The 20,323-nt window shown below is 32.3% G+C and overlaps 1 protein-coding gene across 1 annotated transcript in view; it reads left to right on the top strand.

Moving 5' to 3' along the window:
* The window catches only part of LOC145692677 (uncharacterized), a 1,521,027-nt gene that overhangs the window by 425,778 nt on the left and 1,074,926 nt on the right, over positions 1–20,323 (top strand). Inside the window, exons 94-103 of the mRNA XM_081768059.1 lie at positions 684–740; positions 7,017–7,052; positions 7,335–7,379; positions 7,681–7,725; positions 8,026–8,070; positions 9,508–9,555; positions 12,134–12,187; positions 15,750–15,803; positions 17,963–18,013; positions 19,789–19,842. Of these exons, the coding sequence (XP_081624185.1) occupies positions 684–740; positions 7,017–7,052; positions 7,335–7,379; positions 7,681–7,725; positions 8,026–8,070; positions 9,508–9,555; positions 12,134–12,187; positions 15,750–15,803; positions 17,963–18,013; positions 19,789–19,842 (489 nt within the window). The remainder of the gene's footprint in view (positions 1–683; positions 741–7,016; positions 7,053–7,334; positions 7,380–7,680; positions 7,726–8,025; positions 8,071–9,507; positions 9,556–12,133; positions 12,188–15,749; positions 15,804–17,962; positions 18,014–19,788; positions 19,843–20,323) is intronic.

The raw sequence follows: 20,323 nt of genomic DNA, 5'->3' as shown, positions 1-20,323 counted from the left end.
TTGAGCATGAACAATAATTGAGCATAACCAATGATACAAGTTGATAGAAATCTTAAATCTTCATTTGACTCTGTACCGGCTCAAATTAGGCAAGTACAGGCTGCTCGATATCATTGCAAGTACGGTCTCCAATGAGGTAAGTGAGCGTAACATCAAACCAGCAAGAAGATAAGTAAATGTAACAAACTCGTCCTCAAGAGAGTGAGTGTCTGAAATAGCCTGAGCTTTGCTAAAATCTGGACGAACCACTTTAAACTCTGAGGAAATGATCATTTATGGCTTATGTTTCTTTAGTAACGCATGATAACTTACATTTTACAGTTTCATTACTTCTCTACTTTAAAAAATATCTTTACGTACTAGTCTAACACCATGAAACAACCTTTCCAGTATTTTTTAATGCCCTATGTTTCCAATTGTTACAAGGTGAAGCCATGTTTCAACATTGATTACTGCTGTAGTTTGCTGTACTGATATGGAACTAACTCATATATACCAGTAAGAGAAAACACGTGCAAAATAACAGTGGAAAATTGTAAATAATATTTTGAATACGGGGATAGTTTCTACTGCCATTTAAATTAGATATATTGCAATCTTGTTACTGAATAATATTTTTATACATGACCTTTGAAGGGTTGTATAACGAAACACAATAAATGTGATACATTATTTCTTTATAGAACAGGAAATTAAATACCCAACTTTCCCTGGAGAAGAGCAGCAACCTACTGCTCCGGGTGAGTAAAATTTGTCGTTAACTGTTTTAGGAAATAGAACGGATCAGTATAATTTAATTTAATAAATTTAAATTCATGCACAGTATTAGCAAGTAAATGTTAAGCCTCGGACAGAAATAAAATATTTTTTTAATGTATACTTATTTGGAAAATATTATATAGATACGGAAAATTTATTTGAAATGTCCTTTAATTAGAAGCTGTGATTCGTAGTGATTATAATAATTTATTAATGATAAAATATTTAATGGCAGCTCTCAGTCCGACTCTAGTTTGATTATCTATGTCAAATACTAAGGCGATTATGAAACATTTAGTTGGGAATCATGGGGTTAATTACATTGTGTTAGTAGTGGAGTGTTGATTCAACACTATGAGCAATTGAGAAATATTTTAGTGTAAGTAATTGAGAGTTCCGACCAAGTAAAACCGTAGCAATGACAACAGGACTGGATATATGCTTATTTGAAACCATCCAACTTCAAATGAAGCCTTAGACGGTTTATAATATAGCGCTTGGTTAAGGTACTTTAGATTAGAATTAGGATTAATTCTTGTCATTTCAGACTTAAATATGACACGACCAGACATTTTTAGTCTTGTTAGATATTCAGTAATACATTATTATCTTTGTTAGTTCATTAATAAGTGTTAGTTTTCGCCAGGATCAATTTCTATTTAAACATGAGAGACTCAAAGCTGCAATGTACGGTATTCAGATATATATTTGTAATTAGGAGTGCATAGTCAGAACTTTTTAACTTAGAGCAAAAGACACAAGCATGTCCTATGTTTTTAAAACAAACGAAAAATATATATTCCACAAAAGAATATTTGATTATACCACTAGTAAAAAGTGCTCATGCCCAGATGAAATTGTAGCGTGGGCAAGCGTGAACACACTTACCATTGGCATAGGCGGTACAATAAATATTCCAAATTTGAGGTCGTTTTCCTCTGACACCTAAGAAAATTTCTAAAATGGTTTCATTAGATTGAAAACGATGAAATTAATATAAAAAGTTCAGCTAGAAATGTATCGAATTACAGGAATTTTTGCTATTAATAAGCGGCATTTCAACGACTAAACTTTAAAGTAAGTTCTCTCGTGACACTATGGGCGGATTCGCTTAAAAATAAATTCCACTGAATTTAAAAACCTTATAATGGTTTAAAAATGCAACTCGAAGTATATTAAAATATAGTCACTTTTACTATTGAGATAAGCGTTACTTCAAAGAGTTCTTTTTTTAAATTTAGAATACCATTAATGGATAAGTTTGGAAATAATTTCTTTCTGTTTTGCGTCCATAAATTTGTATACAAAGTGTAATTAAAATTTTATTCAAGAATGGACATTTTTTACTAGTGCCATATGTAAGGCCCCCACCCCTAGGTGATCGGGTGATTCAGGAAATACTGCTGTAGAAAAAGAATGAAATATTTCCAAATCAACCGAAACCCCACCGAAGGAGGGACTAAGGCAGGGGATTCAGTATGGCTCAAGTTTCTGTCTAGTAGCCTACGATTATTCACTATTCACTCTAGGTTAAGTATACACAAGATAGCAGAAAATAACAAGAAATATGAATGCAGTTAAATAACAACTTCATTACATCAAGTGTCATGAATATCTGCGCATGCGTTAGATGGACAAATATTACAGTAGGGTGGTAAATATTCGCTCATGCGTTAGATGAACCAACATTCATTAACAAAGGAAAATCAAAATCCAGTACCAAGAAATTAAAAACCAAAATGTCGAAAATCTAAATTTAAAAAATTCTGGAAAAGGTAGAATAATTATTTGAAACTTGAAATGCCACGTCAAAGTAAATTTGTCAAAATACGGTGGATATACAAATTCAGTCAAAAAGATATTCTGAGCTCATCAAGTATAGATAACAACAGAAAAAATCTCAAGAAACAAATAACTACTCAAATGTAGACGTTTATCGGTTTCTTCTTTTTTCAGTTTAAAAATGATCTCAATATCTAATTACAATTAATGTGCACAAATATACAAGTTAATAATTAAATAAATCTCGTCTGACGAGAATTTTAATCTCAAATACAATTTTTGTGAGTGTTGTATACCAAACAACACTTAAATTACCATAATTTTCTATCATACAACAATACATATCCTCTAAATATAGACACATTTATGTATAAATAACGCAATTAGCAATTGGTCAATATTTCCAATTGTTTCCATGAATTTAGTAAAGACATGGGCAGATCAGAGACCTATAAACTCAAGGTTGACCACGAGACAAAATTCAACAACACTACAAATTTCCATGAAATCAACACAAATCCCGTTCTCCACGTTTAGTATCCTAATCAAATCTAAATTTATTTGAACTTATTCCGCGTCTAGTTATTATCATGTTTCAAAGTGAAATTGATCAAGTGTAATTTCTCAAATTCTAAAAATGTAGTAATTTCGCTAATAAAACAATACATACAATTCCACAACACTTGTAGTAAGCTTATGAAAGTATGTATTAAACTCTGAAAATTCTTATTACCGTTTACCACACTCATTACCTTCAACCCCCACTAGTCTCAAAAGTCAAATAAGAAGATGAGCGAGATTTCGCCAAATATTCTAATTAACTGAGTTTAAAACATATAGAGGAAGGTAATTCAGTGAATACTGGACAATTATTCAACCTATTCTAATGCAAAAACCAAAAGAAAGAAATTTAGGGAAATAAATTTTTGTTGGCAGGGGTTCAATTTTAACTTCATTGGAATTCTCAAATATTCCGAAGCTTAAAGGGTGGATAATAAAAAAGCACATGCCTGAGATTGAAAGCAAATTATATTGAACATATTTCTACTTCCAAACACAACAACAAAATCGACTACACCCACTAGGTTAATACTATGAATTCTTCGAAACTCACCAGGTATTTTCGAAACGAATCTATTCTCCTTTGATTTTTTAACCTTTATGGATATTAACTTCCTTCCTCTGGTTTGCGCAGCTTCGTATCAATGGTATACGTCTGACTTACAGTCAATGTTGGCCCGAGATAAAGTGAGTATCGCTGTATAACATTTAACAACCCTAACATAATAACGGAGCAATTACCTCTGAAAATCACAAAGCTACTAAGAACCAAACTAATAAGTGGCAGATGGAGTAAATTCAAGCTAGGTTTGCGGGTACAATTAAATTACCACCAAGGCGCCCTCACAAAGGCTGTAAACCGGGACATCGAGTTAACTCCATCGGAAAATTTCACTAAATCCAAAAGGAAAAATTCACAACGATCAATTATTAAACACACAGCTTAGAAACTCGCAGAGAAAGCCTTCTTAACGCACTCACTTCACCTGTGGCCACTCGTTTTCTCCACTAAATTATACTGCATTCAACACAAGGACATGAGGGAAAGCGGTGGCTCAGTGGTAAATCGTTTACCTCCGGTATTTTCGGTCCCTGGTTCAATCCCAGCTCGCGCCGTGTGGACTTTGTAGTGGAGAAATACCGTGCTCGTGGGTTTTCTCGGGATTGTCCCGTTTCCTCCCACTTTCTTCACTTCACCATTTCATTCATTTCTCATAATCACCGTCTCCTTTAGTCTAAATGGCATATACGTGGGACGTAAAACTTAAAGATTTCATTTCATTTCAACACAAAGACATACTATTCTGCATGCTAACAACATAATAACTACACGTCGAAACAAGCTCGCTGCAAACCGATGACACAGCTCTACGGCAAAGAGACAAGTCAACCTCGCGAGGGAACGACTTCGCAGGAAGACTTCTCCTTCAGGGTTGGAAACTCTCTCTCTCGTCATTATCGTTCTTTGTTTCTCCTTTTTCTTTTTTAAGTAACTAAATTCTTAAAAACACCAGACAACAATATCCAACGTTAAATAATTGTTAATATAAATAGAAATCTAATACAAATATATTAATATTTAATATATACTCCTTACCAAGGCTCGGAAGTTGGAGACCTAAAACTTGTATAACAAGGACCTATATAAAAAACAAAAATATGTAAAAGAGGACCTAAAACTGAAAAAGAGGCGTAAAAATAAGAGCAATTTGATTAGAATTACATACTTAATGAATATAATTCTCAAGAAGTACAAGCTCCTGGTAAGTTGACGGTCTGTTTTCCTTCCACAGACTGAAGTGTAAACTCAAATAAGAAAACTTCCTCACCTTCACCCCCTCCCTTGCTGGAGAACATTGTTACTCCTCCTTATCTGACTTGTGATTGTAGCACATCTGATCTTATCAGTCCAATCGTTGAAGGATATCTTAATCTTTTGATTTTTTATTAAAGAAAAGACGTTTAAGAGGTCGTCAACGGCCAGTAAAGATAAAGTGTAAAAAAACACGTCAAGACCAACGAAAAGCTGAAAAAAAAGATCAATAAACAAACAAAAACGCAAAAAAGGCAAAAACGGACAAATAAAATCTACCATTTTCTGGCCTACAATGGCCCAAAATGAATATATATTATGTTAAGTCTCGTCTTCGAGCACTCGTAAAAGAGATGAGTTTTCCTCAACTTCCGGGCCCTACTCATTACAAATGACGAAAGCAGCTCAACCATGTTCAAAATGCATTTCATACTGTACAGCAGTATTCTTTGCAAAAACCGTCCTTTTCCATTTGATACGCGTTTTAATTAACGTGAAACTACAAAAATCTATTACATTCCTAATGCTATATTATAAATATTAAACTAATTAATGTTTATTCACATTGGTTATTTTATGAATGAAAATATAGATGATAAGATATTTTATGGCCCTGTCCCTTCAACCTAAAGTAGTATTTTTGAAAACGCTGATGCTCATAACTATAGCAACCCAAAAGCATAAAAAGCCATAAAAATCATAATCTCAATATACACATATGTTTGGTACCTTAAATATAGTTGAGGTTGTCTAAGGGTCCAGAAGAAACTAATTTTAAAAGCATAATAAAGCATAATTTTAGAAAATAAAGAATAAAGCATAATTTAAAATATATAGCACAATTCTTGAAAAATTCTGTTTAACTGCAAGTTTAACATACTGTATTAATATTTTTAAAACCAATATTTACAACGCAAAGTCATTGAGAACATAACAATGCAAAGCTTATTTTTTTACTCCTGTAAACTTCTTTTCGGTGCAATTATTTGATGTGGAGAAAAAACAAAAGAAGAAGAAAACTTTCCGCCAACAATGAATAGTACACAAGAACTCCACACTGTATTGTAATGTGTATCTCTTGAACTTGAGCACTTTCTGTACTTTTCGGTGGCATCTTTTATTTTCCCTTTCTGTATATACGCACCCCTAAGGTGCACACAAGTGATAAGAAAAACTGACTCGAGCAGATATCTCTTTACAGTGCATTAAGTAGAGAGTTCATTAAATATGAAAGAAATTGGTTGCATAAAATATTAATAAATAGATCAAGATATTTAGAATATTTCATATATAGTAAATATTATACATTAAACACGATTAATGTAAAACAAAGATTGAAATTAACAATAAAGCATAATTTAAAAAATAAAGCATTATTAAAAAAACATAATGTGGGTGGCTTTATTCATTATCATTTATTTGCATTGAGATGCTTACATACTGAGTTCCATATTCCTGACTTAAGAAGCTCATGAGAATTTGTTTTGCGTTAATTTTGGTCCTTTTATAATGTATCGAACAACATCGATTTCACCTGAATAATAATATTTGTGTATGCAATGACAGGTTCTATGAGGAGCATAGAATTTCTGTGCAGAATTTAGACATAGGATATCTATATTTATTATTTACTTATTTTCTAATAGTATATTATTGATTCATTAGTCATTTTGAATAAGGTAATTGTTAGAATAACATATTTTATTATAGCCAAAAGGAATGAATATAGACCATTAACACACCGTAATTTTAATCCCAACTGCAGGACAAGAAGAGCCATCTTTACTTCTTTCTGAAGAACAACATCCAGGAAATAATAATTCAACATCCATTAGTATATTTAGCATAAATTGTTTCTAACCAGTCCGATTACAAAACTAATATAATAGAAACATATTTGTTTGTCAGACGCATCATTTGAAAACAAATGTTCAATGATAATTTTGTAATACTGTCATAACCTTCTTATCACTTCTACATTATATATGAATATATTATTGATTTATTACTAATTTTGATTTTTTAGAAAAGCAGATTTTATTTTATACACTAAGGAATGAATATAGGCCATTAAAACATGTACTTTTATTTCCAACCGCAGGGCCACCTTCAGTCCTTCCTCAAGAACAACGTCCAGGTAAAAATAGTTAAATATTCACTTAGTATATCTAGTATTAACTACTTTTCTTATAAAAACCAATACCAAACTAATATGATATACACAACCTTGTTATGTTACACGAAATATTTTAAACAAATGTTCAATGATATTTCTGTGATACTCACATAACTTCTATTTTATATAGAATATATTATTGATTCATTAGCCATTTTGAACTTTTTAGAGTAATATTTTATTTTAGTCAATAAGGAATGAATGTAGGATTTTAAAGCACTGTAATTCTATTGTCTGTTGCAGGACAAGAGGGCCCTTCTCCACTCCTTCCTCAAGAACAACGTCCAGGTAATAATAGTTTAAAATTTATTAGTACGTTTAGTATAAAATATTTTTATATAAATACAAATTCCAAACTAAAGTGATGTCATAACATTTTTTTGTTAGAAGAAACAGTTTTAGAAATATTTTTAACGATCTTATAGATCTTGCTGTCACAAATATCTTACTTTAATTTTATATATGAATTCATTATTGATTCATTATCCATTTTGAATTTTTTTAGAGTAACATATATTATGGAATGAATATTGCACATGACGAATGAATATAAGACATTGAAACACTGTAATTCGGTTGTCAATTGCAGGACAAGAAGGGCCATCACCAGTTTTTCCTCAAGAACAACGTCCAGGTAATAATAATCAAAATTTATTAGTACATTTAATATAAAAATACTGAAATACGAATAATGAAACTAATATGATAGAAATAACTTTGTTTTGCTATACGAAACATTTTAAAGACATGTTTAATGATGTTAAGAGATCTTGCCGTCACATGGATCTTATCATTTCAATTTTATATATGAATATATTATTTATTCATTTGTCATTTTAAATTTTGTAAGAGTAACATATATTATGTAATAAATATAGCACATTAGGAATTAATATAAGACATTAAAACGTTGTAATTTTATTATTAATTGCAGGACAAGAGGGGCCATCTCCACTTCTTCCTCAAGAACAACGTCCAGGTAATAATAGTTCAATATTCATTAGTGTATTTAGTATAACATGTTTTTCTTCTCATAAATACCAATTACGATGCTAATGTGACTAAAACAACACACTTTAAAGAGTTATTGAGAAATTGTGTCAATAGAAGTTGCAAATATAGTTTAGATTACTTATACAGTGTATTGTTTATATCGAGATTTTGATCGTGTATATCTTTTGAAGCAAGAATTAAGACCTGATTGTTATCAGAAAGTTCAACATTGTTTACGCATATCTTTTTGAGAAGAAAACCTGTGACACAAAGTGTAACATACAATTTTATTAATTGTTTAAATTACAGGAAGTATATTTTAAAAAGAAAATGCAAATTGCAGAATACCAATCGCTTAGAACTGAAAGAAGAATTAATTGCAATAATCATTGCTGTAAATTTTTAGTACGCATCAATATGTATAACATAGGATGAAAACTGCACGTTGATTTCCAGCGTTGCTAGCTGCAAAACGTATTTCTTACAAATTAATATAAATACTAATGTATTCTGGCAACATATTTCTCGCCAAAACACTATCAAAGATGTATCACATCCTAGTGCATATCGAGATATGTCATTTATCAATAAAATAACAAAATGATATTTTTATGAAAAATCATATAAAAGCACTAACGTGCAGCTGGCAACCCTTACTGACTGAAGGGGAGAAAATGATATTTTTATGAAAAATCATATAAAAGCACTAACGTGCAGCTGGCAACCCTTACTGACTGAAGGGGAGAAAGAAGAAGGGGCTTTACAGTAAGTGTTCAAAATGACTCCACGTAATGCTTACATGTTATATATTCTGTGAAGTTTTCTAAAGGGACTCACTGTTAATTGCCTTCACTTCAGTTTCAATGTTTCCATTGAATTAGAGCTCTGTAGGTTTGTGGAATAGAAACACACTTAGCTTCGTTTTAGATTTGTATTACCCACAGACAATAGAGCATATTAGTATTTTGTATCCTTGGTAATATACTAACCCACTAATCTCAACAGTTTCACGGTATATCCTTCCATAAAGGACGATATACATATGTATATAGGAAGCCGTTTTTTGATTGCGAACTTGTGATTTAATAAATAGATCTCGTTCCGTTAACGAATTCGATTCCTAAGTTTGATCCACTACGTCCTAGTGAAAGCTGTTTGTGTTCCATTTGTTAATTCTTGAAACATTTGTCTTAGAGTTAGACACAGCAAAACAATGAAGAGTATATACAAAGTTTTTGCTTAAATACACTTCTTTAAAAACATGTAGAGCTGATAACCTTAAAATATAGAACTATGGTCATCGGTCTTCATTTGACAATGTCAGAAGTTGATAATTGTGTCAAGTTTAAATAAATAACTTTCTGCAAGATTTCTCTACTTATCGATTCAATGTTTGTGTAACAAACTGATTATTTTTTGGCAGGACAACAAGGACCAATTTCGGAACAACAACAGCCTTCTGCAGTTCCAGGTATGTTAAATATAGTAATTATACTCTTAACTGGTAGACTATAAGTTTTCTGGTAGCAGGAAGATTTTATCATATTTCGACTCCAGAAAAAGTAATTCGATAACAGGACGGAAGACTTAACACGAAAAATCTCTAGTGGTTCTTACCAATAGTAAAGCCTTGTCTTAAACTCTTGAACAGATTATGAATTTGACGGTAGTAAAACATCGGTTTAGGATATCAAAGGTTTAAGTGTGAAGGCCAACTCGTCGAGAGTTAAAACATTATCCATACAAAAAATTCGTATAGCAAATAGAAGAAATACGAATCCGAGTGTGCAATATTCGTAAATATTCAAGGACTATATGCATTTTTAAAACGAAGTCTGATAATCTTGGTCACTGATTATATTGTATCTTTCTTTGACTTTCAAAGCATTTAACTTATCCTTATCCTTGAGCAGAAAAACATCACTCCGAGCACGACAACTATACTACACATTTAGTGTTCATCAGACTTAAGTAAGTGGAAGTTCTCATTCAACCAATATATGTTGTGTGGATGTTCACGTACACGTTTAATATAAGTGAATGGACTTTGAAGAGACTTTCTTGTGTTTGAAAGTGTATACTTTATTTGTACCCGCATAAGTTTCATGAAGTCTTAAAAGTAGTATATAAAGCTAGATAATGAAACATCTTAACCAGTACTGTGTAAAAACCTAAATTACCTGACTTAGGTGTGTGTTTGTTTATGCAAAAGTTTATCATAAGTTAGTTTATTTGAATGTTACTTGTTTTTTAAAACAAAATGTAAGTTCTCAGAATTTTTTTAAAATTATGATGATTCAATAATAGTGTTTTGAGTTAGAGTATGAAATATCAACGTCTGAGAATGTTAATGCAATAATTAAGTGTATGATCACGCATAATCTCGACATAGGTGTACGAATTTTGACGACTCTTTTTATGAAAAAGAATATACTTTTTTGGTGGTTTCTATAAATTTCATTACGATTTGGTGATAGTCTGAGGACCTAGATTATAAAACTTGTGAACGCCTGATAGTTAATGATTAATTAACCAGATATATTGTGTACGTTTTTACACATAACTTCAACATATGTTTCGGGATTTTGATTACTCTCTTTCAGTTCCAGGAAGAGTATTTTTACATAGTCCATATAAATTTTATCATGACCTGATGAGAGTATTTGTAGATAGACCACGAAACTCCTAAAGAATGGATAGTTAACAATGCGTGTATCAATGCTCAAGATAGATATCAATGCTCACACATTAATATAATTCCGTAACTGGTAGAATGATTAAAATAAATAATTTTTCAGGCATCTTTCGTAGGCCACTCATTGTACAATAAGTTGGTATCTTACCTTTAGTTTAGGAGAAAAATCGAGCGCATTTACAAGGAAAAAAAACATAGATTATGGCTAAACGCAGTTCCTGATATTCGTACAGGAAAAATGTAATCCCAGAAAATTTATGTTGTGGTTCAAATTTTCTAGATTGTCTAATGTCCGCATACAATCAAATAATGTTTGTAGAGGTATTTAACCGTGATTTCCTGTATACTGTTCGTGCCAACGTAGAACACATGTAATTTCTGACTACTTGAGGTTATACAGAGAGTTTCTGACTAAGGAATAAACCTGCACGTGGCCTGGTACTAAAAATATTGTGTTTGATACACAATGCTGTTAAATTTCTTCTTTAAGGATTTTATAGACTGAAAATCTGTTTTTCTGAGTGTAAAGTAACGAAGAATTGAAAAAATGATCAAATTTAAAATACAATTAAAGAACTTCAAAAACGAACTTAAAGCAGAAGTCAAGAAACGTTTCTTAAGAAAATAATAATCTGCCTCAATAAAACCGCTAAAGAGCACAAAATGATAATAGAATCTATAAAAGGAGAAATTTTTATCACTATTAATTTTAAAATAATTTGAAGTATATACCAAGTCAAACAAACTGATGCCCAATATGATATGAATTTGGATCGTGAGAATATTTTATTACGTATATATGCCGACACACTAGGTAAAATTATAAATAATCACATTGTTCTGAGTAGATGGTTTCTTCGTTTCACAAATATAAGTGCAATCGTTTTAATTGTTTCAAGTAACACATATTGCAGACATTTCCAAGTTGATTCCCTATAACGCTGTCATTTGTTGGATCTATGCTTAATAAACTATACAGAAAGAAGAAGCATCTAACAGGGTATCTGGCGCTGACAAAATACTGTATAACATGCAAATGAAACATAGGTGAAGGAATGGATGGTTTTGCAGATAATACTCGTGAATTTATTGGTAACCAAACATCACTACTCCATTTCCTCTATCTTTTTATTCCCGTTTATTTTCTCATTTAATAAATATGTTCATTTTTAGATTGTACAGCCCTTTTTCTTTATCATACATTGGCCAGTTGGAAATAAATAACAAAGAGTAAAAATAACTTACGTTTCAGTGTACACACTATAGGATATCAGTGTTATGTCGCTGTAATTAGTACATTATTACGCATATTACGGAATCCATTAGACTAATTACTACTTTAATTAATCCATAGGGCAACTGGGACCGTCACCTATAATACCAGAGTCGATGCAGCCTAAGCCTGAAGGTTAGTGTAATGTAAAGTTTATAAATGTTATTTTCAAAGATAACATAAAACATTTCTGTCGTTTTATAACAAAATACACGGACTTAGTCACAGATATTTGTGTTCAAAATGCCTAATATGAATTAACAAAAGATAGATTGACATTTAAGTGGAAATGACATAATCAAACTCCGCGACAGAGATAGGGCTTTCTAATTATCATTTTAATCTATAGTAAAGGCAATAGATTTTTCTACCTTGGAATGCTTTTTCCATTTTTAAAATCAATGCCGGTTTCTTCATCGTTCTGTAATTAATATTTTTGTTACTGAAATAATTTATTATTTTCATGTTAAGTTATTCGTAAAAACATTTTACGAAAAAAATACATTAATCGCTGTAAAATATAACAAACTCTGTTATATTGCTATATTATGACGATAAGTATCATGAATAGAACTCATGGATTAATTTTACAATGTACTATTTTAAAGTGGACATATTCAGATTGTTAAAGTCAATATCCTACTTACTTGAAATCTACGAGCTTCAGCATCACATTCACTACTCATAACTAAATGCTTCCTTCATATATTCGGAATGACTGTATCGATATTAGCTTTTTATATATTCCCTTTCTATAAACAGAGGATCAAGGTTTTGAACCTGTATGATTCAATTAACCGGTTCTGAACAAATTACCGTATGTATAAAAAAATGTTTTAAAATTCATGAAAACTGCAGAATAACACAGGCTTATAAAATATATCACTAATTTTTGCTGTTAATACAAATATTTTATTAAATTTCATATTAAATATATACCAAAATTATTTCAAATAAAAGTAAATAAAGTTTTTCGTGGATGAGCAGGTGGCGTATGCGCCTTTGGCGTGGGAGACCCAGATTTGATTATTTGTGGAAGCTAATATGATTCGAATCCCACGTTAAGTTTCAGGTCCACGTCTCACACAGACTAACAACTAAAAAGAACGGTAAACACAAAATTTAATCAAATCAAAGCATATTAACCATATCAATGACTTAAGAAATACCCCGACAGCCCATACATTATACCTTACTCAAAATGGTTTACGTTCTTTATTTTTAACTAAGGTGTCTGAACGAAATTCCGTCGATCGTGTTCAAGTGATATTAGGACTTTACTTACTTCAACTTCAATCTGCGGAATGACGAATACACAACTAATGAAAACACGTCCTTTCAAGCAGATCAAAGTTTAATGATAATTACATTATAGTAAACGCAATCATCTAAGTGACATATTCTATTCTTTGGTTTTAAAGGTTACCATAACAATGTTTATGTGATTTCTTAAATTTGATTGATAGAAATTGTCTGAAACAGAGTTGTTGGTATCTTCGGAAGGCGTCATTAAGTTACCTCTTTATATTAATTACGTCATGTTGTTTAACTGTAAAATGGGATACGTTAAATTTTATATTAGTTTAAACTTGAATAAATATACTGAACAGCCAGAGTTAAAATGTAAAAGGTAAGGACGTTTATACAATTTACAGCGTTTATTATGAAAGTAATAAGCATGATGCTACCCTGACTCAACAATCCACCGCAGCGCGCGATGCCGGCGCGGAAAAAGTAGTGGGTGGTCTGTCCTTCCAAACGCGCCCAGAGTCAGTCTGCTGCGAGCAGTGACAGCGTGTGGATGTCGATCCGCGTGAAGCACGTTTTTACAAGTTGTAACACGGCGCGATGGAGGGTTCGCTCGAACAACGCTACGCCATAAAATTTTGCGTCAAGTTGGGTAAGAATGCTACGGAAACTTACCAGATGCTGAAAGAGGCCTACAAGCAAGAGTGTTTGTCAAGATCCCAGGTCGGAAAATGGCACAAGTCGTTCAGGGTGTGTCGGGAGGAGGTCGCCGACGAGCCCGGTTCTGTACACCCAACAACGGCCAGGACCAACGACAACGTTAACCGTGTGCGTGAAGTGCTGCGCTCAGACCGGCGTGTGAGCATTCAGCAAATCGCGGACACCCTAAACATGTCAACATTTACGGTACATGGGATAGTGACCGAGGACCTGCAAATGCGAAAGGTCTGTGCGAAGTTGTGCCGAAGGTGTTGACGAACGAACAAAAAGAACTTCGAGTTTTGTGCTGCAAGGAGTTGTAGGTATTGTGTGAAAGTGACCCGGACTTTTTAGACTCGGTTGTAACTGGAGACAAATCCTGGATATTTGAATACGATCCAGAATCCAAAAGGCGGAGTGCAGAGTGTCACACCTCATCGTCCCCCCGCCCCAAAAAGGCGCGCATGAGCAAACCCCGAATCAAAACCATGCTCATTAACTTCTTCGAAGTTCGAGGAATCATTCATTTCGAGTTTGTGCCACCAGGACAACCCGTCAACGCAGGATTTTATCTAGAAGTGCTCAAGAGACTGAAACGCAAGGTTGCCCGCGTTCGAAGTGATATCAAAGACTCAATGAAACTCCACCACGACAATGCACCGAGTCATACCGCCTTCACCGTCGTCGACGTCCTGGCCCGGAGCAGAACCCCAGTAGTCCCCTACCCTCCTATAGTCCTGACCTGGATCCTAGTGACCCTTTTCTTTCCCCGTTTGAAGAGACACCTCAAAGGAAAACATTCAGACTGCGTGCAGAACATTCAAGAACATGTTAGAAGGTTTTTAAAAGCCATTCCAGCCGAGGACTTTAAAGATGCTTTCCAGGCATGGAAAGCACGTCTCCAGAAGTGTATCGGCGCAGAAGGAGCGTATTTTGAGGAATATTAAAGATTTGTAACAATCGGAACAATAAAACAGTTTTTCTAAAGCAATGCTCATTACTTTAATAATGAACCCTATATATATATTGCATCATCCGAAAGTAATCTAACACTATGGGAATGTCGACTTGCAAATATATTTCTTAAACTCAAGAGAAAGTATTCTATTAAAATATATTTATGTTTGTTTTATTATGCCTCCCCTATTTCCTCTTAAGAAACATATTGAATATGTTTCACATGTTGAGACGATCGTAACTAATATGACATCAAATGTGTTGGAAAAGATTACTTAGAAATTACTAATGACAATCATAAAGTTTTCATTAATTATAATGAAGAATTGAGGGGGTGAGTGCAAAAGTGGTCTAACCCAAATTTTTAAGGATGGAGAAAATCTATTTAAACTTAAATGTTTGTACTATATATATATATACACAATGTACGACAATTCAACCACTTGTGGTTGCTTTTGGTATATTGTACAAAAAGCACATGTGTTTAACTTGATTGTTCTCCATTTTTAAAAAATGTGGGTTAGACCTCTGCTGCGCTCATCCCCTCAATTTATTATACACAGTTTAAGAAATTCCTTCTTAGAAAATTCCACAAGAACAATCTAATAGAATCAGACAAATTAATCTTGAATTACTTTTCAACACATATTTAATCAAACTTGTATTTGATACTGTAGTATCAGAGTATATATCAATTTCTGAGTTTCTTAACAATATGAATTAAATGACATTGATATTATGTAACGAAACTTTGTAGTTGTAGGTTTATTTCAATTTACATTTTGAATTTTAGGACAGGAAGGACCTCTTCCAGTGTTTACAGAAGAACAACAAGTTATATATCCAAGTAAGATACCATACAATACCAAAATAGCGTACATCCAAATTTATTTTTTATAAATAGTTTTATAGTTGAAAAATTCTTTCGGCTACCAAATGGAATTTTAACTACGAATGGTATTAACAACAACACACTTATACGCTATTGAGATGGACATTGAGCACAAGATGTTTGTGTTAATGCTTTGTGTATTTTCTCGTGAACATGTTTTACCTATAGCAAAGAGTTTTTATTTCTTAACATGATTTTGTCAGTTAATGTTCTTATATAAATGCTGCACAAGTTTCGTATTAAACAGTTTCATGTGATGGTGCCTATCAATTCAACCATTACAAGACTAATCGTACCGTTTTAGAGAATGTTGCAGACAATAATTGAACCGGAAGGCCACCCATTTTGACTGATTCTAAAGTGGTTGAGGTTAAAAACGTAATACAGCGTTACCCCTAAAAAGCTTGGGGAAACTATAAGCCTACTCTTTGATTTCATATGGAATTCTCGGAGAGTGAAGAATAAGTTACACTTTGGTGGACATCATGTTTGCAGTGTTGAAGAATTGAAGGATCCGGATAAAGATAAACGAGCAATGTATTCTACACGGTTTAGCTGATTTGTTGAGAACCGTTTAATTGCAGAGCTTGACCGTGTTTTCTTTAGTGATGATTCATGGTTTCACCTTACTGACTGATTTGGATTTGATAACTGAAGGTCCTAATGTGTTACACAAAATCCTCTTACACTCTCAGAAAATTGGAGTTTTGTGTACCATATCACTTACCAAGATAGTGGGCTCTATTTTATTTGAACTTACAGTAAACAGTTATGTACTAAGAAAATATACAATTTATTGCTCTTTTCAACGAGGATGAATATGACTGCTGGTTTCAGCAGGACAGTAAAATATTGCAAACCTCTGGCGACACCATGCATTTCTTGGGTGAACTTTCGGAGAGTGTATAATCTCTGCAGAATCATGACTCCCACGTTCACCCATTTGTAGTCCTTTGTTATACTCTCGGGGTATTACCTTAAAGGTAAAGTCTATAATAATAGGTCACACATAGTAGAGGAACTAAAGGTGAACTTATGAAATGAGATTAACATCAGTGCACACGTGTTCTATAATGTAGCCTGAAACAGTAGAAAAAAGTTGTGGATGCATTACTGAATGGGGCAGTCATTTTGAGTATATGTTATAAAAATATACATTAAGGCCATTTCAAATGTTGTGAAAATATACATGTTTTGAAACTATTAATTAGCATATCACATATTGTTAAGTAGTATTACTTAATGTCACCTGGCAATTGTTATTGTTATTTTGATGTGCACTACTTCCGGATTTTCTATTGCGTCTGTGCTGTTATGGAGATGTATTAACATAGAAGATAATAATTATTTCAAAATTTTTCTAATCCATAGCACACAACATTTTACTACATTGTAAAAGATTAATGATTATGGGTGTTATTTTAATTTGCTGCTTGTTTTATGTGTCAAAGTTAAGGCTCCACGCCTTTATTTAAGCAATTAAACATATACATCCAATTTAAACAAGAATACTGAATACACAAAGAACAGAAGCAATGACCAAATGAAGTGATTCTATTATATAATTCAGTATTATATAAAAAGTAGTTAATAACTACGAAAAAATACAAATATTCCCGGAGAAAGAATACAATATAAAACAACAAAAAAATTAAGGAAGAAGTGGTTTATTTAATATTATATTATTAAACTAACAATAGTTGTGCTAAATAATAATATAATCCCATAATTTTCATAGCGGATTAATGATTTAACACATATACTTGACAGTAGCTTACCATATATTATATTTATTAATACATCCTATTTTACTACATTATTATTATTACATCCTATGACCCCCACGTTCACCCAATTTGTTGTCCTTTGATATATTCTTGGGGTGGACCTTAAAGGTAAAGATATAATAATAGATCACACATACTAGAGGACCTAAAAATGAACATAAAAAATGAGATTAACATCAGCGCACACGTGTTCTAAAAATAAACATATAATACATCCTATATTACATTATATGTTTATTTTTGAAATATATATTTGATAGAATATCATAATATTTTCCTTCAGTATTGCATTTTGTTTAAAATCTATGTAATTCACATTTTCTTCAGGTGCTATCCCTGAATCTCTAATTGGAATCCTAGGACAATTACAATATCCAGGTTAGTTTACATTTTTCATGTTATATATTTTTATTCCTAACCATTAGATAAATATATTTAGGCAAACCAGTACTTAAACCTCGAATTTGATCTAATTTATAATTGATGAAGTAATGGATTAAAGTATGGAAGTATATTACCAATTAAAACTCAAAAATATGAAATAGGTCCTAAACAAGTAATGAATAGCACTAATGTTCGAGACAACGTACCCATTGGAGTACTAGTTTCCCCACTACTTTCATGTATTGGAGATTAGAGATCGAACTTAATTTCTTTCTTAAATTTCTTTCTGATTTTTAAAAATAAATGCTTTTCATTAACATTAGCAAATATACATGTATTTATTATTGAAATGTTTCTTTTATCCTGTTACATTTAATACACCAAAATCCATTACGACATAGTAAATACTTTGCATTAGGTACTTCCATGAATTTTTGAGTTATAAATGCCAGTAGTGTGGCGGAAACTGATACAATACATATTTCAAAGTACTTTTAGGTTGGAGTGAAAAAATATTTATTATTTGAAAACTATTTTTACACTATAAAAGGCCGAAAGATTACTTACTAGTTTGCTTTCATCTCAAGATATCTGTTGCTAAGCGTCATAATTTGCTAGTAGAGGCGTATGAATAGCGTACTTTATCTGAAACAACTTTCAGAGATTAGTTAAATGATACAAAATTTGCGTTTTTGACATGACTAACAAGGAGCGTTCTGATCAGCCGAGACAGTTTAAAGGTGGAAAATTAGAAGTATTACTGAATAGAGATTCATCTCAAATGCTTGAGGAGTTGTGTGGAACATTAATGTCTATGGACCAGCTATTAGCAAACATTTGAAACCCATCGGAATAGTCTAGAACTGCGTGAATTGTCAGAAAGAAAAATTATCAAACGCTTAACCATTTGTACATTGCTACTTGAAAGACCAAAACGAAAACTGCATTCTGACTAGAGATTAAATATGGATTCGTTACGGCAATCGTAAGCGCAGACATTAATGAGCTCGTTCCTACGAACCATAAATACGAATGTCGCAACACGATATTCAGGGAAAGATCATGCTGTACATTTGATGGAATCAAGTTCCTGTAGTCCATTATGAACTCCTGCAACGAGATCAAAATATTAATGCTGAACGATTCTGAACACAATTATTCAATTTCATTCGAGCACTGGAAGAAAAGCACCCGTAATATACCAAAATACACGATAAAGTTATTTTTCTCTATGACATACCAGACTACATATTACGAACTTAGGGAAGGAAAGTTTAGATGCACTTCGATGGGCTTTTCTACTCTACCTCCCCTATTCACCAGACGTTACTCCTTGAGTTTACCAATTGTTTCGGTCGGTGCTCAACAGCACTACAGATAAGATTTTACAACCAGATTCATGTGTAATCCGAAAAGGGGGAAGAGATTGTAGCTTTCAAAGCACAACACTTTTAATAAAATATAATTTAGCGTTCTTTCAAAATAAACGCGAATTTGTGTTACAAAGATACAGCTAGAATCTATTCAATCACCTAATGAAGACAATATGAAAGCTGTTTCTGACATATATAATACTAACATCCCTTTGCAAAGGTTATATATTTTGCTTTCATGTTGAAATTTGGATCTGACTCTCGGCAAACTTCATATCATTGGAATTACATTTAAGTTCTAGGTGAATGTCTATTATAATAAGAGAATTAGTTCTGTCTTCTAAAGTTTTCAATATTCCTATTTTATATCATTAATAATTGTTCTCGTTCTTACAGAACAAATGGCTCAATTTCCAATTATCCCAGAACAATATCTACCAACGGCTCCAGGTAAGTCCAACAATGTATTTTTATATTCATGATCTTAGTGTCTAAGTTTGCACATTAAATTAACTAAAAATTAAAACATTTTCTTGTTTAAATGACTTAAATTTAGTTTATGACACCATTCTACATATTGCCATTAATCTATCTCATATCAGAAAGATATATTGACACACAGGAACTTGGTAAGAAAATGAACAGGAATATAAATTCATAAGAAAATTTTTAGATCATGAATTGGGACTAAATTAAATCTTGGGAAACCTTGATAAAAAGTATTTGTAATCAGAGTCTAACAACAAAATGGTCGATTGAGCCAAGAAAATTATTCCTAAAAGCCAAATGTTAGATGCAGTAAAAATAACACATATTTTATCGCAGTTTTTCATATAAGCATACGTTAGTATATGACGCACGTTAGCGTAGTTTTTAGTACATAAGCATATAGTATGTAGCCTGTATTATAGCATAGGTAAAGGCATAGAGT

Source organism: Thermobia domestica, chromosome 8 (assembly GCF_964235325.1).
Source record: "Thermobia domestica chromosome 8, izTheDome1.hap1.1, whole genome shotgun sequence".
Classification (NCBI taxonomy): Eukaryota; Metazoa; Arthropoda; class Insecta; order Zygentoma; family Lepismatidae; genus Thermobia; species Thermobia domestica.
The sequence above is the reverse complement of the archived record's forward strand: the minus strand, read 5'-3'. Positions and strand labels throughout refer to the sequence as shown.